At 39.8% G+C, this 24,195-nt stretch overlaps 1 protein-coding gene across 5 annotated transcripts in view; it reads left to right on the plus strand.

The window, feature by feature from the left end:
- Positions 1–811: 811 nt before the first annotated feature.
- Positions 812–24,195, plus strand: part of Slc39a12 (solute carrier family 39 member 12) — a 65,802-nt gene continuing 42,418 nt past the window's right edge. For 2 of the 5 annotated variants that reach the window (XM_069990448.1, XM_069990451.1), the window contains exons 1-7: positions 812–1,261; positions 1,662–1,833; positions 2,660–2,987; positions 9,266–9,547; positions 11,998–12,205; positions 19,633–19,805; positions 22,833–23,004. In XM_069990448.1, the coding sequence (XP_069846549.1) occupies positions 2,742–2,987; positions 9,266–9,547; positions 11,998–12,205; positions 19,633–19,805; positions 22,833–23,004 (1,081 nt within the window). In that variant the 5' untranslated portion in view covers positions 812–1,261; positions 1,662–1,833; positions 2,660–2,741. The remainder of the gene's footprint in view (positions 1,262–1,661; positions 1,834–2,659; positions 2,988–9,265; positions 9,548–11,997; positions 12,206–19,632; positions 19,806–22,832; positions 23,005–24,195) is intronic. The other 3 variants (XM_069990449.1, XM_069990452.1, XM_069990450.1) reach the window with 3 other exon arrangements.

Raw genomic sequence — 24,195 nt, forward strand, 5'->3', positions numbered from 1 at the left:
TTGTCTCGGTGCTCAAGTGGTTCCCACAGGGAGCATTAGTCCACAGCCATCTCATCCTGAGCCTGAGTCTCCTGGCCCCTTCTCCTGTGGAGACAGAACACTTAAAGTCCTTTTCAATCTTTATTTTTAAAATTTTTTTTTCACTACTGGAATTTGAGCTCAGTGGCTGCTCACTTTCTAGGAAGACACTCTACCACTTGAGTCATTTACTTAATTTTTTTTTTGTCAGTTGTGGGGGCTTGAACTCTGGGCTTGGGTTACTTAAACTTTTTTAGGTAGGTTCTTGTCAACTTTTTTTTGCTGAAACTGACCTACAGCCATGATCCTCCCATTCTCTGCCTCTTTGCTGCTTTGACAACTCCAAACTCCAACTCTAGTTAATCTCATCATAGAGCCATTCCCCACCCCCCACCCCCACCCCAGGAAAGAGGCCAATTCCTTTCCCTTTAAGAGTTGTTGTAACACCAAACTCTTTATGATGGGTCATTAAAAAGAAGCCTGGCATTTCTGGGAGCATTCACCTTCCAGGTCTGACAATGATAGCAGCATTCTTCCAGAATTATCCATCCAATGCTTTCTGCTGCTTTTCATATTTGCTGATGAGACTCATCTCAATTTCTTTCTCTCAGTTTCTCCATTCCCCCCCACATGCACACTCAATTGCTCTCTTTTTCTTTCCCTTTTTCCTTCCCTTCTTCTGTCCCTGCCTCTTTCTTTCCATTCTCTCCTTCCGTACTCTCTCTCCCTCCTCCCCTTCCTCTCCCTCATTCTTCCCCCCTCCATACTCCCTTCTATATTCTTCTCTCTACCTCCTTCCTTCCTCTCCTTCCCCCTGTTCTTCTTCTCCCTCTTTTCCCCCTCCTCTATCTCCCTTCTGTCCTCTTCCTCCATCTCCCTCCCCTGTCCCCCTCCCTCTGTTCCTTCCTTCCCTCTCCCTCCCGCCTTTCTCTCCTCCCTCTCTCTCTGAGACCTCTTTCCATCCCCTGCAGTGCTCTGGGTCACTCTGATTTCCTAGGCACCGCATACTATTTGCAGGTCCTCTAACCACTGTAAAATCCTATTTTAACCTCTCTTTTCTCCTGCCTCCTATACATTTTCCCATTCTGTTCCTTAGGTCTTTATTCACAAATGATTTGTGAATCAAGGAGCTGCATTTTGTAAGGCCTGGAATACGCAGCATTATAAAATCTACCACAACCCCCCCGGATCATAATCTATGCAGCTGGTGAAAGGTGCTTATTTGAATCAACATATTTCTCAGGTAAGAATTTTATTCTTTCAACAAACACTTTTTGTTTGAAAACTTCTATTTGGGAAAGCTTTTAAAGCTTTTAAACTTCCTCCCCTTGGGAAACAAAGGAAGTTCTGAAAAGCCCATCTTTTCAACAAATCCTTGCTTTAAGTCTAGATGAGACAGAATGTCAGAGGATCAGCCAGGAAGAAAACATTTTGATTTAACACTAGCGTCTTTTCACTTTGCAAGTAATTTTTTTAAAAAAAATCTAGATTCTGTGCCCTGAAAGGCAAGTGACTGTAGATGATTCTAGAAATTTTGGTTAAATATTGACATAAATTTATTAACCACATTGTATTTGCTTATCCTCCCTAAAGCTGTCTGACAGAAAGTCCCCACTGTTATCCACCTTCATTGTTACTTTCAGAGCCTCAACTTCCATGGTAACGGGAAACTGTTCTGGGTTGAAATAATCCTCTCTAGCTCCCAGCTGCACACCCAAGGAATTTTAAAAACAGAGTACTCTAAGAACACAACAAATTCTCTGAGATTTAAAAGGCTGAAGAGCTTGAGAAAAAAATCATTTTACCTTTCCTAAGGTAAGCGGCAGATTTAGAAATGTTTGGATTATCTTCTCCATTTTTTAAAAAGGGTAACATAAGAATCTTCAACTCTTTCATGTGAAAACCACAAAAGTAACCTTAGGATCTTTGTTAGTACTTGAAGTCTTACTAGCTCATCTCAGGGAATCTGACCTGAGAGGCTGTTAACATTTTACATTTCTCAGACATTATCAACTGACAGGATTTGTGTTGTTGTTTTTTTTCCCCTATCAGTGTGGATTAACTTCATTCCCTGTCTTTGCAGTAACTGATGAGTGAGTGAATTTCTCATAGCTCCTCTTGTTTTTATAAGATTCTTTACTCTCCAGAATTTTGATTCTTGCTGAGTAAAAATGTGATCACTCTTTTCTTGACCTTAGTATTTTTTCCAGTACCTTTTGCTGTTGTTTTCTGTATTTTGCTCTGTTTTAAACCTTCCAACTTAACATTATATTAGTAATGTGTGAGAACTTTCTCCTTAATTTTATTCTGTAACTAGTGATGAAGGGTGCAAATGTCATGAAGTCTTCCCAAAGGGATAAGAGGAAGGTGTTCCCCATTCTGACTTCCATAGTGTTTTCCACCTAGGCAGGGGAAGGTACTTGATCCTTCCCATGTTTGACTTCAATTAGTTCAGATACTAGAGACAAGAAAATCTAAGAAGCTTCCATTTCTACAGTTTGGAAGTCCACAGCCATGATAAATCACCTATAGCTTTTCAAAACAGCGTGTCAGGGCAAATCAGCTTAGCTACCCAATTAACGAATCCTTTTGAACATAATGTAGGCTCCATCCTTGAAGCATTTTTCTGTCTTCTACACAGAAACTCCTCTGGTTCCAAGAATATTCCCTGAACAGCCACCTACCCATTCTGATCTAAGACTGCCTCAAGACAAAGAGTGGACATGTGCTTCTGGACAAAGCTTTCAGTATTTGGGGCACCATTGTTCCTTCTGCTCAGCCTCCTTCCCTCTACTGAGATGGACCAATTCTCCACCCAGAGGAGTCAAGCCAAATTGGTAGATGTCCTGCGAGTTCTCTCTGCTGGTGACAATCCACCCCTCAACCACTCACAAAGTCTCCTCAAAATGTTACTGGAGAAAACTGGGTGCCCACGGAAACCAACTGGAATGAAAGGAAATTGCAACCTGGTTAGTGAAAGACAATGGTTCAGGTACCAGGGGTGAAGGGAGGGGGAGGCTCAGTGATTATGCAGTCATTTTACTTCTGCAAAGCAACATGAAATGCAAATCTTTCAAAACTCAAGTAGGCAACACAAAAATAACTTCTATATTTGCGATACTATTTACTATCCACATAGATAGATACAGGCATTCATTGAAAGAATAATGCTTAAGCTTCTAGAACCTTTTCTATTTAGAGGTGTTTGTGAGTTTGAACTTCTAGTCCTTTCTCCTTTCTGTTTTTTTTTTTTTTTTTTGAGTCTGCAGCAAGTTTGCATGTGACTAGTTAAATACTGTGTTCTGAAGGACAGATTATTTTGACATTCAATTCTTGAAAATGTTCTCCTGGATACCTATTGGTGTTTTCTAATAATTTGCCTAGTGTGTGGTTGATGATTGGTTGATGATTGCTGCCTTGCAGCAGTGTTGATGTGGGAGAGACAGTTGATGGTAGAGTTGAAATCAGAGCCACAGCTGCAGAGGCTCTGTGTCACAGCCTTGTGGTTCCCATGGGTACCTCCAGTCACTTGTACACCTTCCTGAGCTGGGTGGGTTTCACCAAATATCCCTGTTGGGCTGTGTCCACCTCAGATCAGGACTTGACTTGCCTAGGATGAAATTTTCAAAGCTCTCTCTGGATCACTTTACTATGTGAAATATATTACATATTAAAATATATTATTCTATAGTAAATATATATTATCTATATATTTTCATCATATACCTATAATTATATAATATATAGTAAATATAAATATATCATCTAATTTTTCATTATATATTATAATTGTATATTACAGACTTGTATGCTATAGATTACATATTAATATATAATATTAAGTTATAATATCATATATTAAAATATTAGATATTATAAAACATATAGTAAATTGGGGTTGAGGTCCTTCTCATTCGGGCAACATGAGAGGGACTGATAGAGTGGCAGAGGAGAGAGTCCATTTCTTAAAATGGTGACAAAGAAAATCACTCTTCACCATTGACCCTCCCATTCTAGACCAAAGGAGACTTTTTTCCAGAAAAAAAACCTTCACATACATAAACAAGCAAAAGCATAGATACTTATAACAGAAGTAAATCATGGCTGTCCTAAATAAATTTTGGAAGACTTATTCCAGCAATAGGGATGGGGGTATATTTCCTAGACAAGAGTTCATTTAATTTCTTGCTTTTGTTGTCTTTTTTAATTTGATGACACTGAAGGGGTCTTGTTCAAAGATAGAATTTTTCTCTGCTGTTTGTGAAAAACGATAAAATGTCCAATTATTCTCAGAGGGAGTGTGCTATAATGGGCAGCCCTTTTGTGATGATATTAATATCGATGGTGAATGCAACAGAAGATATGTAGTAGAAATAACCAGAAGTCATATGTTAATAATGTCCTCTGAGAGTTTGCTTCAGGGGCCTGCTCTCCTTGGTGACATGAGGTACCTTATTCACACTAGTTGAAAATTACTTTTACAGAGGTGGCACTGTGGCTCAGGTGGTAGAGCACTTGTCTTGAGATAAAGAGCTCAGGGACAGCACCCAGGCCCAGAGTTCAAGCCCCATGACCAACCAAAAAATTTTCCATGAAAATTAGTTTTGCTAGGGAGAATGTAAACAGGCAGAATTATTCTCCATTGTGGGGGGCATGGGGGTGAGGAGGAAATGAATTGTTTTATATTTATTATGTTCTGTGACATTATCAAGACGTGCCAATTTGGGTCCCATTGGAATGATTGCCGTTCCTTCATTGTGAAACACTTGGTATAACAACTGCATGTAAGGAACTGTGGTGGGACAAAGGTGGATTTCAGCTGTTCCTCTTGAGAGGCCATCAACTCACCTGAGTGCTCCATCCATGTGCATTCCAGTTCATGTTTCTCTGTGAACAGAGCCATCCTGCTCCATGGACTCTGTCTCTCTCATCACTTTATAGACTTGTTGTCAGGCAGTGATCATGGTTGAAATTCTGTGGTCCAAAGACACAGAAGGGGAGGGGGTAACTCACACCTCAGAATATCTGGAAAATAAGAAACTGAGTATTTTGATTTGGGAGGAGAGAAGACTGTATGCTAGTTTAAAAGTGGAATAAAATGGTCAGCCTGAGGTAGCTGAGAACGTACATTGGAACTTTAAAAATAAACCCATTCCTACTGCAACCATGCCAGATGTTGGCTCCCCCGCAAACCCCCACCCACTTTCTTTAACTTAAAGCCTGGGCAGTCTTCCTGAGTGTCTTTGCTCAAGGCTAGTGTTCTACCACTTGAGCCAAAGCTACACTTCCAGCTTTTTTTTTCTGTAGTTAATTGGAGATAAGAGTCTCACAGACTTTCCTTCCTGGACTGTGTTTGAACTGAGACTCTCACATCTCAGCCTCCTGAATAGCTAGGAATACAGGTGTGAGCCACCAGCACCTTGCTTTTTTTTTCTCTCCCTCTCTCCCTCCCCTTTCTTTCCTCCCCTTCCTTCCTTCCTTCCTTCCTTCCTTCCTTCCTTCCTTCCTTCCTTCCTTCCTTCCCTCCCTCCCTCCTTCTTTCCTTTCTCCCTTTTATCTTTTCTTTCATTCTCTTATTCCTTTCTTCCTTGAAAAGGGTTAGAATGGACTTGCAGTGGACTCAATGAGAGGTAAAGTAACTTTCAAAGAATAAGCTTCTCTTTAGCACTGATGAGAACCATGACCATGCATAGGTTCCTGACATGGGAAGGACCCTGTGCTGGGATCTTCTAGCTTGGGGATGCACTGAACCTTGGCTTCCACATCCATATGACAGCCAAGTCTCCTCAGAGGATCTCTGAGGGTGAAAGGCATCCTGTGGACATTTCTGCCTGAGCTTAACCATGAGCGCTCACAGAGATGTCTCATACATCCTTTTCCAGGGACACTGGAGGGTGACATTCCTCAGAAATCTCCTCCAGCCAATGCCCAGGTCTGGCGAGCTGTTTTGGATGTCCAAGATGTTGAGCAATCTCAGCAGGCACTTCTCAGACACTTTGGAGATGGTCCATTTAATTCATACCTGTCCTCAACCTTCGTCATAACTTCTGTGTGGCAAAATGTAGCAAGCATCAAGCATTATCTTACCTACCTGACAAACTTATTATAACTCTTCTCAGTTCAGTCAGGAAGGACACTCAATCCAGTATAGACCTATTAAGAACCAGTACTTGCTGTTCACTAACACCACTATAGCTCATTATTTGGCAGAAAAAGGAACAAAACAACTTTTCTTCTTGTATTTTACAGTCCAGTATTATGCAGGATTTAAAAAAAAAGTACCCCTCTCCAAAAAAGACCTTATAAAATCCTAGAATTTAAAAGAGGACAGCGGATCTACCCTCTGTGTTAAAAATCAAACTTGAAATAATTTGGGAATTAAAACCTCTAGAATTGATCCACCAGGCCTGATGGTTGTCTTTGGAATGTAGAGAAAGAAAACGGTCAAATTGCTTGTTGTCATTGATGGTCTACTGTGGTATAAAATAAAATTAATGGAGGAGGCAGTTACATAGGAGAGATGGACCATACTACCAAGAAATACAAAGCAAAACAACATTGAGATTCCACTTCACCCAGTTAGAATGGCCATTATCAAGAAAACTACAACAAATGCTGGCAGGGATATGGCCAAAAAGGAACTGTATTACACTGTTGGTGGGAATGTAAACTAGTTCAACCACTCTGGAAAGCGGTCAGAAGGCTCCTCAAAAGACTAAACAGAGCTTCCCTATGACCCAGCATCCCCACTGCTGGGCATTGATCCAATAGAACACAAACAAGGCCACACTAAAGCCAATACCAGCTTAACTATGTTCATTGCAGCGTTGTTTACCATAGCCAAGAAATGGAATCAACCCTACTGCCCCTCAGTGAGCGAATGGATCAAGAAAACATGGTATATATTCTACTCATCCATTAGGCTTAAAGCTTAATTAATCTTCCAAGAGCTATTTCCTTATGAAAAAATGAATTCTCTGAATCTGTACTTGGTATCTTTTTTCTTTAAAACTTATTCCTTCACCTGACCTGATTTAAAGGGAAATCCATGGATTAATTCCTGAATGAAACCATTCTTTAACAGAGTCATTTCAGCAGAGTCAGCAGGCTTGGGCAGCCAATGGTATGGCAGGTTGCTGTTTCTCACAGAAGCTTAGTATCTACCTCAGAAGTTGGTCTTGATTGAAACCATGAGTCTCTTCTCTCCCATAATATTAACTCAAACTTCCTGTGCCTTGAGCCATATCTCTCTGTGTTGTTTTGTTTTGTTGGTTTTGTGTGTGTGTGCACACATGCGTGCGTGGGGGGAGGGGGCACAGCAGTCCTGAGCCTTGAACTCAGGACCTGGGCACTATCCCTGAGCTTTTTTGCTTAAGGCTAATGCTCTACCATTTGAGCTACAGCACCACTTCTGGCTTTTTCTAAGTAGTTTATTGGAGAGAGGAGTCTCCTGGATTTTGCTGCCCAGGCTGGCTTTGAACTGTGATTCTTAGATCTCAGCCACCTGAATAGGACTACAGGTGTGAGCCACTAGCACCCAGCCCTCTCTGGTTTTTGAAACAAGGTACCTTAGTGTAGGTGAGAAAAAGACTTTTTTTTTTATCCTTTCAGGTTTTGTGATTGGAACCTGTGAAAACAGAAAAAAAACAGATTAATGGGAGGAGAGCCTTGCAGTGTATTTGATGTTAATATTTTTGTGTGGCATGGGGATTCTCATAGACTTGTATACTATTGTAACAAAGAGTAAAGAAAAAGGGGGTTGGGATTAAGAATGGTAAAATATAGGAAAAATGATCAGAAAATCAGAAAATACATGAAGGATACTAATGGTTAAAGAATGTGTGAGCAAAGTTTGTATTGATTCATCTCTGCCTTAATCGCCTCTTATTAGAAGTCTTCTCATCTTAGTACACTGGGTATTGATGTTCTGATTTTAGGTAGGAAGAGAGCAGAGCCCTTCCTCCACTGCATGTCAGTTGCCTTCAGCATAAAATTGTATGCCAAAGTGATATGTTTTGGGTAACCTCAGATTTCCTTCAGTGGAAACATTTTTTTACATCAATTCTCTTAGGTAACACAGAAGAGGATCAGAAGGCATGTCCTCACTGAATTTTCTGCCTCTTAAGTGAGAGCTATTATTCTATAGGCCCAGGGTGCAATCATATAAAGCTGGTGGAACCTGGCTTTAATAGACCACTTGCTCCTACAGGGAAGACAGAAAAACACATAGTGACTTTACACTAAGGCCATGCAGAAAATACAATTATATTCTAGAGTCATGCTGTCTGACAGTGCATGTGTGGCTAATTGAATCCTTGATTTTTATAGTTCATCAGCATGGAGGTATGCTGGTAAGTGTAAACTATACCAGATTTCAAAGATAGAACCTGATGAAAAGAATATTAAATAGCTCATTAATGATTAAAAATTGTTCCCAATTATATTCTGGTTGTATTTCTTTCTGAAATTATTTTGGTTGTATTAATTTCTATAATATTATTAATAATTATATGCCAGTACTGGGGGGGGGGCTTGAACGTGGAGCTTCTGAGCTCTTGCTTACCATTTTCACTCAAGGCTGGCACTCTACCACTTGAGCCACAGCTCTCTTCCCAGCTTTTTGGGTGTTGATTAGAAATAAGAATCTCCAAGATTTTTCTGCCTGGGTTGGCTTCAAACTGTGATGCTCACACCGTAGCCTCCTGTAGCTAGGATTACAGATATGTGCCACCAACACCTGGTGGTAAAATATTAGGAGAATTAATTTGACCTATTCCTTTTTCATGTTTAAAATATGACTTCCAGAAACAGGTGTGGCAGATGTGGCAGGTGTACATGGTATTTCTGTTGAGCAGTGTCATGCTGGAGAACATAGGCTGGAGGTATTTGGAAGGCTTCTCTAGAACTTGGCAATTCAAGTTCAGAACTGAGCAAGTAGAGGAACACAAAGCCCTGGAAGCTAGCGGCAAAGAGCTGGGTGACACTGGAGGGATGATTGGCTTATTTATGCAGAGTGGCAAATCAAGGACTAATAAGAGCCATAGTTGAGAACTAAAGGATAACTGTGCAAGAGGGCTCCCTCACAGAGAGCATGGTTGAGAAATAAAGGCACTACCATGTCTCACTATCTCATCAGAAATTAGCTGTGGGCCTGGCCACTTCTCTATTCACAAAATAAAAGGAGTGGTTATTGGTGTTCTGGGAGTGTTTGTTAAATTTTCTTTCTCTCTCTCTCCTCTCCCTGCAGTGTTTTGAACCAGATGCACTATTACTAATAGCTGGGGGAGACTTCAAAGATCAGTTTAGGGAGGAGGTGGTTCAGAAAGTTTCCCTTCTTCTCCTCTATTACATTATTCATCGGGAAGAGATCTGTTCTTCAAAGCTCAACATGAGTAACAAGGACTATAAGTTTTACCTGCACAGCCTACTGAGCCTCAGGCAGGATGAAGATGCCTATTTCCTGTCACTGAACGAGATGGAAGACATCTTAGCTGTCACCAGGCAGTATTTTGACATCCCCAGGAGCCAAGTAAGTAGAGCTAAAATGTTCCAAGATACAGTAATAGAGCTTTATTTATTTATTCTCAGATGTTAAAAAAACAACCTTGTAATAGACATAGATGTTAGCTGTGGGGTGGTAGGTGACATAATTCTGAGTCCCAAAGTAGAAATGAAATGATTAATTGGAAGACAAGCTTTAGCCAGAAGCTGTGTGGGCCGGTAGGCAGGCAGTGCTGGTGTGTTCTTCTAAGTCTCTGTAAGCACTCAAGTGTGACTCAAGAGTTTATAGTGGTGAAGGGTAAGGTGTCTATTTAACTCTGCCCTTTGGGAAGAAAGCCGAGAGTTTCATGGGTGGATTTATCCTTAGTCATTTCACTGAAGAAACAGCTTGCAAAAGACATTATTTCCAAGAGCCCACACAAAACAAGTCCTTTTGTGGCTTTGATTTGTGTCATGTGTATGTGGTCCATTTACCTGTGTATGTATCTCTTCTCTCCTGGCTCCTGCTGTTGGAAATAGGTACCTGTCCTTGTGTTGCTTTTATTGATCTAGAAAAGCTACCCTTTCAATTATGCTTTACTCCAGGTTTGCAGTAGGAAGTTGCATGAGATAAAGATCTTTGGATATAAAGTTTGTTGTTGCTGTTGTTGTTATTATTATTATTTATTACGATGTTAATGATCAAACCCTAGGCATTGCACTTACTAAATAAGCACTCTATCACTGAGGCTTGAACCCTAGCATGATACAATTTATTTTCTAGAAGAGTGAAGTGGATTTTTTTTCTCTCTGCTGTCCCTGACCCTTTTGCTCAAGACTACTGCTCTACCACTTGGCAGCTTTTCTTCCAACATTCTTGGGGGTGTTAACTGAAGATAGACTCTCCTTCCCAGGCTGGCTTCAAACCTCAGTCCTCAAATCTCAGCCTCCTGAGTAGCTAGGATTATAGGTGTGAATAATGGCGCCCAGTGGAAGCTATATTTTTGAGCCACGTTTTCTGAAAAGAATCAAGGAGCTATACCATATGTTGAAGAAGTGTGAAATTTGTAAAACAATACTGGAAATTGTTTTCTTTCTTTTGAAATAATGCATTGATATGCTCAGACAGATTTGGTCCTTGGTCTTAATTTTGATTTCTAAGAGCCTTGTCTCATGCAGCTGTGAAGTCCATGCTCTTATTTTAATTTGTTATTTTCACTACTTCTTTTATTTTGCTACTTCTCCAAGTTTATTCTCATTTTCATAACTGGCTTAGGGGTTTGGCTTGATAGTCGATATTTTTGTCTAGAAAGCATGAGGCTCTGTATTCCATTCCCAGCAGTGAAAAACCACAATAATAACTGTTTCCCAACATTTCTGTGAATATTTTCTCCCAAGATTGCCCATTAGTTTGTAAAAAGGGTACATCAAGTGGGTACTTTTTATTCTTTGTCCTGAGTTACAAGCTTTACCTATTGACACAGTCACATTCTTTTGATTCCTGTTTAGATAAATCTACTCTCCCTCTCTCTCTCTCTCTCTCTCTCTCTCTCTCTCTCTCTCTCTCTCTCTCTCTCTCTCTCTCTCTCTCTCTCTCTCTCTCTCTCTCTCTCTCTCAATTCCTAGTGAGCTTAGCATAGTGTGTGGCTCACAACAGGCATTCAATTCAATACACATTTAATAAACAAATGAAGATGCAAGTAGCTACGAGGCAAAATTCTCTCAGATACCCATAATTTAATCGGGGAAAAACAATATACCACTGAAAAAGATCCTGTGTCACAGGACACAGATATTTTATGACTTGTGACTTGAAGTGGTCACTCACTCAGCTTAAGACAAAAAGAGGAAAAGGAAGGGAAGGTTTCTTACAGTGACAAAAGCAGGAAAGCCAGGCTGAAGGCAAAACAGGGAATGCAGATATGAAAATCATGAGCCTATTGCTGTCTTGGAAGGAGAGAGAGATGAACAGGTGGAAACAGAGCAGGAGATCACCCTGTACAAGCACATCTGTAGGAGAGTAATGAAAAGATGGGGTTACAGGATGGGAGGATTTAGGGGTTCAGAACGTTCAGGGTCATGGCAGATAAAAGAGGCCTTTCTCAAATTGTGCACCAGAGACAGGAGAATGTTGACAGTTATTCCCACGACAATTCCATCTGCTATTAGAGAAATGATTCAGTGTTCTTTGGGAGCACCCCTGGAAATGTCTTCTTTTTTTTTTTTTTTCTTTTTGGGTCCAGTCGTGGGGCCTGAACTCTGGGCCTGGGTGCTGTCCCTCAGCTCTTCAGCTCAAGGCTAGCGCTCTACCACTTGAGCCACAGCACCACTTCCGGCTTTTTTCTTTTTGCTTATGTGGTGCTGAGGAATCGCACCCAGGGCCTTGAGCATGCAAGGCAAGCGCTCTACCACTGAGCCACCTTCCCAGCCCATGGAAATGTCTTCTTCAAAATGACCTTGGAAGTTAAATTTTGCCCTTCACTTTACATCTGATTTCAGTGTATGGGAGTGAAGAGGTTGCAGAAAACATCTGGGATCCTGCGTAGTGATGGTGCTGATGAACACACGCTTCCTCAGTTGGCGGAGACCATCATCGCCCTGTCTCTCCAAGGGGTTTGTCTGGGACGAAGACACCTGCCTTCCCCAGACTATTTTATAGAATACATCTTCAGTTTCTTGAATAGTCCAGATGGCCTCCATCTATCAGGTAAGGATTGTTTTCATAAAATTCACTTCCAAGTCACATTTACCCAATGCATTGTGTCAAAACACAAAGGCTGAAGCATTTTGATAATGAGGTATAGTGTTGTATGCTTGTTGGTTGGGTCTTAGTATGTAGCCCAGGATGGTCTTATTCTTTTTACGTAGTCTAGGATGAACTCAAACTTGAGATCCTTCTGCCTCAGCCTCCTGAGCACTAGAATGAGAAGTGTGTGCACCCATGCCCGAAGCATGGAGCAAGAGAGCGCAGATGGCCTTGCAGGGCAAACATACTATAAACTTCTGTAATGATGAGGCATAAGCATGGCCCACTTCTGTAGTGATGGGATGGTGGATGGAGAGACAGGTGGAGAGATGTGATGGTATGCCATGAAGACTAACTAGTCACTTTCCCATTTAGTACTTAATGCTGGAACAGAGGTGGCCAAGTAAAGTACTCAAAGTGGTTTAAGAAGGTAGATACCAGCTTGCATAGGATCATTGATGTAGGACATTTAATTTTAAATAAAGTGACGTGAGTTGTTCATGGTTGCAGCCTTCCTGATGACCAGCTTTTGGGGGAGGTGGGAGTGAATGAGATATCACAGATGGAGCAGAATGTTTGCTGTGCACATTTCTTTGCACTTACTTGATAAACAGATCAATGCTTTATTTTTCAGGTCTGTGTTCAAGTGGCCAGACAGGGCATTTTCTAAAGCATCTTATTACCAATATCACAACTAGCATGTTAATGATTTCTTAATGTCATACCCACATTGGATGTTCACGTTTTACTGATTTTTAAAATGTGATTATTTTTTAAGTTGAATCATGATCCATACAAAAGTCTAGGAAATGAACGTTGTTGGTAGATTTCTTAGGTGTCTTTTATTTATTTATTTATTTTTGGTCGGTCATGGGGCCTGAACTCTGGGCCTGGGTGCTGTCCCTCGGTTCTTCAACTCAAGGCTAGCGCTCTGCCACTTGAGCCACAGCACCACTTCCAGCATTTTCTGCTTTTGTGGTGCTGAGGAATCGAACCCAGTGCCTCATACATATGAGGCAAGACTTTACCACTGAGCTACCTTCCCAGCCCCTCTTAGGTGTCTTTTATAAATGTTCTTCTTCTCCATCCCTTTGTTTTGTCTAGTTTGTTGCAAATTATATTTGGGGGAAGATAAAGGTGATTGTGTAGCATTTGGACTTTGTGATTGCACTCACAGTTACTTAATCCATGTCTTATGCCATGAATTTCATGCATGATGGTTGTTGTATGAAGGCCTTATTAGTTGTAAGCTGTTAATTTGGGAGTATGGATTTATAGTTGATGACATCCACCAGGAAGTATTATCTCCCTTGTGAGAAGTTACAGACTTTTAATGACCATTGTCTGAATTGATTAATTTTGGAGGTCTTACAAAATCCAGTTCTCTCAATTCTGCTCTATTTCTTGGTATTATAATTCTATGTGAGGGCTAGGAAGGTGGCTCAGTGGTAGAGTGCTTACCTTGCATGCATGAGGCCCTGGGTTCGACTCCTCAGCACCACATAAGCAGAAAAAGCCGCAAGTGGCGCTGTGGCTCAAGTGGTAGAGTGCTAGCCTTGAGCTGAAGACTGAGGGACAGCACCCAGACCCAGAGTTCAGGCCTCACAACCGGCAAAATAAATAAATAAATAAATAAATAAATAAATAAATATAATTCTATGTGAAAAAACTTATCATTATTACTTTATTAATGTTCCTAAGGGAAATAATTGATATATTTATTGGTACTTTGTCAGTTTCCAAAATAATATACAACTCCTGTGCATCTTTCAAATGGGAACAGTGAAAAATTTAAAACATTACTATAATTTCATATCTCTGTTGATTATTATTATTATCCTATTAAAGCTTAGATTACTCCTCCTTTGACCAGTGGAATCTTATTCAAGTTGGTCTTAAGTTGCTGTGACAAAAACCAATAAAATATTTTATAATTCCCTTGCTTTCCTATCAAACAAGATATTCTAGGTTCATCCTGTAAATTTCCTGTCCAGACACAGAAACATTATTTTTTATACTTTTTATTGTAAAAATACTGTACAGAGGGGTTAGAGTTACATGAACAAGGTGTCTTCGTCCCAGAAAAACCCCTTGGAGAGACAGGGCGATGATGGTCTCTGCCAACTGAGAAAGCAGGTGTTCATCAGCACCATCACTACCCAGGATCCCAGATGTTTTCTGCAACCTCTTCACTCCCATACACTGAAATCAGATGTAAAGTGAAGGGCAAAATTTAACTTCCAAGGTCATTTTGAAGAAGACATTTCCAGGGGTTCTCCCAAAGAGCACTGAATCGTTTCTCTAATAGCAGATGGAATTGTCGTGGGAATAACTGTCAACATTCTCCTGTCTCTGGCGCACAATTTGAGAAAGGCCTCTTTTATCTGCCATGACCCTGAATGTTCTGACCCCCTAAATCCTCCCATCCTGTAACCCCATCTTTTCATTACTCTCCTGCCAATGTGCTTGTACAGGGTGATCTCCTGCTCCTGGTCACAATTTTGTATTAGCATCTAACTTTCTTTTTGGCTTTCGTAAATGAGATTTTCTTCCACTGTATCATCCAATTGATATTTGTATAAATAACTTTGTAACCTGCTCTGTGATTATTTTAAAATTTTTGCTTTGGTTTTATTATGACATATATATGTAGTTTATATTTTATATTGAATATATAACATAAATTACATACATACAAATTGTATATACATATATAATATAAATTGCATATACATGTAAATTGCATTCTCACCAAACAATATAGCTTTGATTATTAATTGTTCATCTTATTTTTGCATTGTTTTTCTGATGGTTTTATATATATATATATATATATATATATATTCCTATTCTCTCCAACCAGTATAGCTTTTCCTCTTTGCAATTATTGTGTGTTTTAAATCTGCTTGCATTGATTATTCATCTCATTATTATGTTAAGCTGAGAGGTGATCAGCATTGTTCTGTCTGAAGGTGAAGGTAAAACCTGCACTCTTCATTAAGTGTAGAGAACAAATGAGCAAGACATATTTAAAATCTTTTGCATTAACCTACATTTTTATATATTCCCCATGCTTATATAGTCTCTATTTCCAAATAGGAAATTCAACCCAAAAGGTAATTTTGGGTTTTATTTTGAGCCTGAAGAACGTCATTTGACTCTGGGCACTGGTGGCTCACATCTGTAACACTAGCTGCTCAGGAGGCTGAGATCTGAGGATTTCAGTTCAAAGACAGCCTGGGCAGGAAAGTCCATGAGACTATCTCCTATTATTCACCAGAAAGCCAGAAGTGGCGCTGTGGCTCAAGTGGTAGCCTTGAGCTAAAGAGCTCAGGGACAGTGCCCAGGCCCAGAGTTCAAGCACTATAACTGACAAAAACAAAACAAAAACCAACAAACTTCATTTGGATTTTTTTGTAACACATGTCTGGTAACAATGTCATTCACTGGATTTCTTTTTTCTCCAGTTGATTTGGTGGGATTATTTTTCAGATATAACTTAACTGACTCATGACTTTTTCTCTTATTTTCTTTGACAATAGCATTCCTCTACCTCTTTGTCTTCATTATTCACATCTGACTCAGCCATGAACAATGGTGGTGATGACTTACTTTTCTCTTGCTGCTTTTAGAATTTTATCGTGGTCAGATTTTTGTTGTCTGGGTGGAGATCTTTTTTTATATTTATCCTACTTGGTGTTCGATGAACTTATTGAGCGTATTGATTAAGATTTTCTGTCACACTCCAAATATTCTTAGGTATGATTTACTATATGTTTTCTTATTCTTGTTTTTCTGTGACTCTTAATACATATATGCTGATAGACTTGTTGTTATTCCATAGGTTTTTGAGATATATTCAGGTTCTGGTTTTTTTTCTTTCCATTTTTCAGGATGGATTATTTTTGCTAATCTCTCTTTGTGTTCTTGATTTTCTTTTTTTGTTTTTGTCCTGGTAGGTTGGTAGATCTCACCTCCATAGCTGGGATAATATCCAAGTTGTCGTTTTTTGCTCATTGCTGGGATAAGGTGTACTAACTGGTTTGATACAGCGTTGGAAGGACATGACTGGCAGTTTAGATAAAAGTCTGTGCCAATATGATTCCTTTATTTCCAAATTTAAGCAACAAAGAGATCAGCAGAAACAGTTCCCAAGCAAGTTTTACCTGGAACTTACTAGAAATAAAATTTGAATTTGACCAATAAGTTGAGTTAATTCATCCATCTGTGAGTCTGATTGTAACTTTTGCAGAGGATTAAATCTATATTGACAAAAACTGAGTAAATTCTGGTGAAAGTTTGAAATAGTAATTGATCAAACAATCTAATTTTTATATTATATAGCATTTTAAGGTACTGATTAAGATTGACAGCTTTGTAAATGTCCCTAAAGCCTTTTTAAATTACAATGTGAAACATATGCACAAGGTTGCTAGGTGTGGTATTATTAATTTAAGGCTGCCTAATGGATATAATTTCCTCCTCAGCTTTGTATCCGGTGGTTTACATACTTACTTAAAAAGTGACCTAATACGTGACCATTTGAAGAACCCTGACATAAACAAACACTTAAATGAATGTGGACTTAGTTACTACTTGGTTTTACATCAGTGTATTAATCTTGACCTTAGGCAAATCCTTTCTGTAAAAATATGTAGTAAACCTTGACACATTTGTTAGTACCAATATTTTAAGACTTCCTCTGCAGTTTGACTTTAAAGCTGCTCACTCTGTCTCTTTCTCTTTTTTTTTTTTTTTTTTTTTTTTTGTCTGTTGAGTCAGATAACTCTTGGTTGCAGTGATAACAGTTTTTAATCTGGAATTCTAGTAGCAAATGACATTTATTTGCCCAATACTTGATAGAATAATGGAAGGGCAGTGTGTCAGGATGACACAGAGTATCTTAAAGTTTAAGATGAATGAAACCATTTGGCCAATGATATTCTATCATTAAAAAATTTTTGTCAACAGCAAACATAATTTCTGCTCTTAATCATAGGTAACCAAGAATAGAATACTTTTAGAAAAACCTTGTTAGAGAACAAGGCTTTACAGTCATATACAAATTGACCTTTGCACACTCTCTAGGTGGGTTTTGCTTTGTTTGAGATCTTTTATGGAGAATGGATGAATGGGACCCCTATCAGGATTTCTGCCCTCATCCAGGAGAGAAAGCCTAGACTTTTAAAAAAAATTATCATTTCTAGAACCTTCTCTCCCCACTCTTTAAGCCATATATTTTATTTGTTTGTTTGTTTGTTTATTTTTGTTGGTCATTGGGCTTGAACTCTGGGCCTGAACGCTGTCCCTCAGCTTTCAGCTCAAGGCTAGCACTCTATCACTTGAGTCACTGGGCCACTTCCGGTTTTCTGAATGGTTTATCGGAGATAAGATTCTCATCAACTTTCCTGCCTGGGCTAGCTTTGAACTGTGATTCTCAGATTCCAGCCTCCTGAGTAGATAGGATTACAAGTGTGAACTGCTGGTGCCTGGCTTTAAGCCATATGTTTTCATCTTAAATCTGTCTGTGGGGAGCCCTCTGGCACTTTTTTAATGTACTAAATCTCCCTTATTGGAAACTTCTTGTGTAGCCCTGAGAAAAGCAAGAAACACCTGTAAACAGGCCTATGGGAATCCCTCAGAAACTCAGACTGTTGGGGTATCATCTGCAAAAAGGGAACAGAAGAGAGAAAGGGCCAATGAGGGTTCACCTTCTGTCTCCAGGAATCACGAGGGTGAAGGTCCCTTTGTTTTTAGAGAGACATCTCTCCCACTCATGTCCCAATTGGCTGTAGGTAAGACTGCCAGGAAGATGAGCAGCTGGATTGCACCTATCCGACCAGCGCACCAATGTCTTCCCCTCTGAGTTCCTGCCTGTTGCATTTTGTGTCCCCAATATTAGCAATCCTGCCAAAATTGGCAAGACTTCATCTCAAATTGTGCTTTGGTCAGAAAGAGGATAGACTAAAGCAAATGAAGCATGGTAAACAGAAGCCAGGAATTTAGAAGCCATGCCTTTGAAAACCTATGTGTACCCTCTTTTTGTGCTACGATATTTACACAAGGAAAATAAGAGGATGAGCAGCTCCCTCTATCTGACCCAAGATACTTAATGTGCTCTGAAAACTGAGAAGGGAGAACATGAAAAAAACATTCCTTCTTACAAGCAAACACCTGGGAGAATGACCCCTTCCAATTACAGCCCTTGTCTTCAGGATAAACATGTTTCCAGGAAGAGGTGCCCAAACATAATGGTCAGAAATATAAAGCATAGGTCTCCGAGATTCTGATCTTAAGTGATAAAAGTACAACAGCAGGAAGCCAGTAAGAACAGAGACAAACGCCTTTCTGAACTCAGTGTGTTTCCCTTTGAATCCCCTCACTCTGTCTGTTAAGGGTGTGGCTCTAACCAATGGCTTGCTTGCTTACAGAAGGGTGGGAGGACTGGAATTAAGTTTCCTATCAGTAACTATACAGCCCCAAAGGGCCAGGACTGAGAGGCCTTTTGGAGTCTAATGCCAGACCACCTTATAGAGGGGTTCTGGGAGATGAGACAAGAATATCCAAGACAGGAAAATAAACAAAGATCCAACTGTGGTGGGGACCAGAGGATGGCTGGGTGAATGTCAGAGACAAGATATAATTTATAGCTCCATTTGAGGAAGTGTGGACTCCGTCAGCCCAAGAGAAGTTCAGAGAACAGCACAAACACCATGCTGCTGGGAGACAAAGACAGGGCAGACGTCTCCATGTGTGGCCTCATACACTGGGTGAAAAATGTCCTTGACTGCTGTTGGGCTGAGAGATGAGAGGCAGAAAAGAGTCGCTTAGATTTTTTTTTTAAGACTAAACCTTAGCCAGGACGCTTTCCTTCAACACTTGAGCTGCTACACAATGCCCAGCCAAGCAAGGTCAGCTCTGGAGACCAGTAGCAGGCTTTCAGTGGGTTCCTTTACCTTCGATTGTCTTCTGCCCCATGATGGGTGCCAAGATGATACACAGCATGATGGGTGCTCGCATGATGGGTGCTCCTTCTCTGACAGTAGAAATAAGGCCAGGAAGGATAACTACAGTTGTAGGGAGTTTATTTAGAAAAGAAAAAGGCCATTCAGGAGAGAGTGAGCAGCGGGACCTGGAAACTGGTTGTCCCAATGGGAACCCCTTTTAAAAACATTGGTATAACCCCAACATTCAGCCTTGATCTGATGAGAGACTCTATGTCCACATCAAGTATCAGTGCTCAACTTTGTTCCAGATGAAACCTGGATTTTTCATCTGACTCAGATTTGTCTTGTAGCATGTCTACACTGTGATGAGATGAAATGGTGGCTTTTCTGAATGTGACCTGTTTATTCTGCATGACAACAGATTTTATATGAAATTTCCAGACCTAGACCAACTCCTCCACATTCTCTGGACCAAAAGCACCTGCATCCGAAAAGATAAAGTGAGTCAACTTCCAAGAAAACAGAACAACATAACACACCAGGACTGGGGCTTCCCTGATGCATTTGGACCAGTGGGCAAAGAGTCAGATGATGATCTAACTTCCTGGGATCAGGTATTTCCATTATCCTACTTATATGATTATTTACTTGTGTCAAAGTCCAGCCATGAAAGTTCTATCGGAGTTCTAGAACATTCAATGTGTAACTATTCTTAAATGTGTAACTATTTCTTAAATGTGTAACTATTCTTTTTCAGTGCTATGTTCCTAGGATTCTATTTCCATAAATGGGTCCCTGTAGACATAAGACCAAGGCCATACTATTTTGGTTAAGAATGACCTAGATATATCTATATATACATCTGTTTCCATATATCTGTTTTCTTCCATGAGTTCACATTAAATGCATGAACCACAAATTAGAAAACATGTATTGAGTATTTATTACATGTTGATCTTCACTGTTGGCATGAGGCAGTTGTTAAGGAAAAATATGCATCTCTCAAGGAGCTCACAAAGCAGTGAAGGATTGAAATAATGCATAAATAATCACAATAATGAGTGAATATTTTAAAGTTAGGGTAAATTAGGAAATGATTACATTGTAGTATGAGCAACAGAAACTTATGGAGGGGATGGCTCTGAGAAGGTTTTGGGGAAAAGGTAAAATCGGAGGAGCCAATGATTGTATCTACTTCCGTATTTCCTAAAATTCTGTATTTTCTAGAGTACAATCAATGGTTTAATTCAATGCTTTGGTGTGTGTTTGTGTGTGTGTGTTCCAATAAAACTTTTTTGAAACATCTTGGTGCTTTTCAAGAAGCAAATAAATAATAATTTGGAGAAATACTGGGAAGGTACTTTTGGCTGCAGCACATTAGGGAATCTGAAGGAATCCATTAGAAAGAAAATGTCTTTAATTGAATGTAGCATTTCTCCAACTTTGACTGTAGAGTCCTCCTCTGCTCTACTTTCTTCAATTCTTTATAAATTAATTTTACACAAAAATGGCTTCTAATGTATGGGAGACTTATGATGTCACAGACACTGAGTTATTTAACCTGCATCACTGCATTATTAGAACAACAACATGATGTTAGCTCATAGTTTTGCTTGCTACAGGTAGTCATAGAGCTCATGAGTAACTGCTTCAGTTCACAGACACTAAAGGCACATACATAGTTGTCTGACACATACTTGGTGTTCTGAACAACTGTTACTATGTCGGAAATGCTAATTTAAATAGGTTTGCTTTATTTCTTTCTTTCTTGTTGTTGTTGTTATTTGAATCTTAAATAAGCAGCACTCTTTTGGAACACAGTCCTGAGCTTTTTCGCTCAAAGCGAGCGCTTTACCACTTTAAGCCACAGCACCACTTCTGGTTTTCTGCTGGTCAACTGAAGATATGAGTCTCATGAACTTTTCCTGCTTGGGCTGGCTTCAAACTGTGATAATCAGATCTCAGTCTCCTAAGTAGGTAGGATGTGTACCACTGGTGCCTGGCAAAAATCTGTTTTTTCTTTCTTTCTTTCTTTCTTTCTTTCTTTTTTCTTTCTTTCTTTCTTTCTTTCTTTTTTCTTTCTTTCTTTCCTTCTTTCCTTCTTTCTTTTTTTTGTGGTCATGGGGCCTGAACTTTGGACCTGGTTGCTGTCCCTTAGCAATTCAGCTCAAGGCTAGCACTCTACCACTAGAGCCACAACACCACTTCTAGCTTTTTCTGCTTATGTGCTGCTGAGGAATCAAACCCAGGGCCTCATGCATGCGAGGCAAGCACTCTACCACTGAGCCACCTTCCCGGCCCCAACATTCTGTTTTTTAACAAGTGGTCAAAATGATTGTCAAAGCTATAGATTAGGAATTAATTTTTAAATACATTTCAACATTTCTATAGAAGTGCTGACATCAATACAAGTACAAACACACACTGATACTTTATGCAAAGGAATAAAGATGACAGGCTAGATAATATAAAATTTCCTTCTGTTCTCTTCTTTATTAAAAATATGTTATGTTCAAAATTTTATGGAACATATGAATCACTATTAAGACATTTGTGTCAGTGATTCTGGAAGGAATTTAGAACAATGACTTAAATAGCACAGAGGCAGAAAGAAAAGATCACGGGCTTATAATCAAAGAATCAAGAAGCTTATAATCAAACCATCTTCCTCTTTAAAAACATATTCTAAAACTGGAAGCTGTTCTGAGATGAACTACTGTCTTATGGCAACTTTAAAGACTTGTATTTGTTATGTATTTATGGCTTGTTTTTTTTTATAAGCATGCCTAGGTAAGACAGAAAAGTGTCTTTAAAAATTAGGTTATGTAGATAATGTTAGTAGAAAATAAAGGGAGAAAAAGTAAATTTTTGTGTGGAAGGGGCATTAGCAGAGGGTAAGCCATTCACTTTAAAATTTTTAAGCTTTTATTGCTTGTGAAAGTACTTGCTCCCAACACAGGCTGTTTAAATGAGAATATCAAAGATTTCATTATCTGAGTTGCTGTTTATCATATAAAATCTTAGTTTTGTGACTATAGAACTTACCCCATTAAAAATCAGCAAAACTAGTCAGATGTTAGTGGCTCTATTTGTAATCCTAGCTATTCAGAAAGTGAGATCTGACTATGTGGTTCAAAGCCAGCCTGGGCAAGAGTCCATGAGAATTTTATCTACAATTAACCAGCCAAAATCTGCAAGTAGAGTTGTGACTTAAGTGACAGAGTACCAGTCTTGAATAAAAAAGTCAAGCAAGAATGAGAGACCTGGGGACTCAAGCCCCAATGCTAGCACCAAATGAAATGAAACAAAAGAAAATATCACCCCCATTATAACCAGTAGAGCTGGCTAGAACAATGTACAGCACTTTATAGCATAGTATTTTCCACAGAGAAGAAAGGAGTTAGGAAATAAAGCATACTGAGAACAAAGTTAGCTACTGCAGGCTTGGAATTTAAAATACTCCTTGGATGTGAATCAAAGCGTAATTAACTGAAGGTAGCAGGTAGTTGTCACCATGATTTCCCCTGTCCCCTGTAGCCAGAACCCTCCTGTAGCCCTCCATCGGCTCTAGCTCCTGAAGAGAAGTTGGTGGACATCTTGTTCAGTGCTGAGGTTGTAACTGTGCATATTCTCTCCATCAGACTTGCTTCTCTGCACAGCAGCTGCTGGAGATATTTCTACAGGGCGGCCTTGCACCCATTTCTAAGGAGGACTTTAAACAGCTGAGTCCAGGGATCATTCAACAACTACTGAGCTGCCCTTGCCAGCTATCTAGAGACCAGCGGGCAAAGCTACCACCTACCACTCTGGAGAGTAAGGTTTGGTTCTTTATCAAAAAACACTGTATTTGGGGCTGGGAAGGTGGCTCAGCGGTAGAGTGCTTGCCTTGCATGCCAGAGGACCTGGGTTCGATTCCTCAGCACTACATAACCAAAAAAAAAGTATTACTTAAAAAAAAAAACTGTATTTGTCATAAAAAATAATGAATATGGGATTTTACTATATCCAAAGTGCCATTCGAAGCATTTAACACTTACCAATTCATGTAATCTTGCCAATAATAGAGGCGGTAGGTGTTATTTTTTTTCCATTTTGCACACGAGGAAACGGAGGCATGGAAATATAAGTAATTGGTTCAAGGGCACCCAATTGGTAAGTGATAAATTTACGATTTGAAGCCCAGTCAAGCTGCTCCCATAGATTCATGTTGTTCACCCCATACTGTCTTTCAATGAATGTTCTGTACTTTGCATACAATTTCTATCCATTTATTTGTTTGTTTGTTTGTTTGTTTGTTTACTTTTGGTCGGTCATGGAGCTTGAACTCTGGGCCTGGGCGCTCTCCCTCAGCTCTTCAGCTCAAGGCTAGCGCTCTACCACTTTAGCCACAGCGCCACTTCTGGCTTTTTCTGTTTATGTGGTGCTGAGGAATCAAACCCAGGGCCTTATGCATGCGAGGCAAGCGCTCTACCACTGAGCCACCTTCCCAGCCCCTAGATCCATTTATTTTATCCTCTATATTTGACTTCATCATTGAGTAACTTAAAAATCCATGGTTGAAAAGTAGCATGGTACAAATGAAAACCCACATGAAATCCAAAACACCAGAAGAGGTCACTTTGTTTTATTGCAAGCTACCCTGTGACCTTAAGAAAATTTTACCACCTCCTCAGTCTGCTCTTACCATCATCACCATCCTCATCACAGTGGGGAACCAGTGGTATACTAAACAAGGCATGGAAAATATAAAAGATGAAGGCATATGGAGGAGTGTCCTAGTATATTGGTCTGCTCTGGAAGAGAGTTGCCCAGTCCAGGGAGAAGGAAGTCTCCCAGTATGGCTGGCAGAAGTGTACAGATCAATAATTGCCCTCAATTGCCTTCCTCTGAGTCACGGAAGTAGAAAAGTACTCTCGGCAACTTCACAGGGCACTTCGAGCTTGAGATAGGATACCGAGTACAAAGATGTGTGCAGTAAATGTAAAGCATCACGTACCTAACACC

This window comes from Dipodomys merriami, unplaced genomic scaffold, assembly GCF_024711535.1.
Source record: "Dipodomys merriami isolate MVZ:Mamm:240054 unplaced genomic scaffold, mDipMer1.0.p SCAF_4, whole genome shotgun sequence".
NCBI lineage: Eukaryota > Metazoa > Chordata > Mammalia > Rodentia > Heteromyidae > Dipodomys > Dipodomys merriami.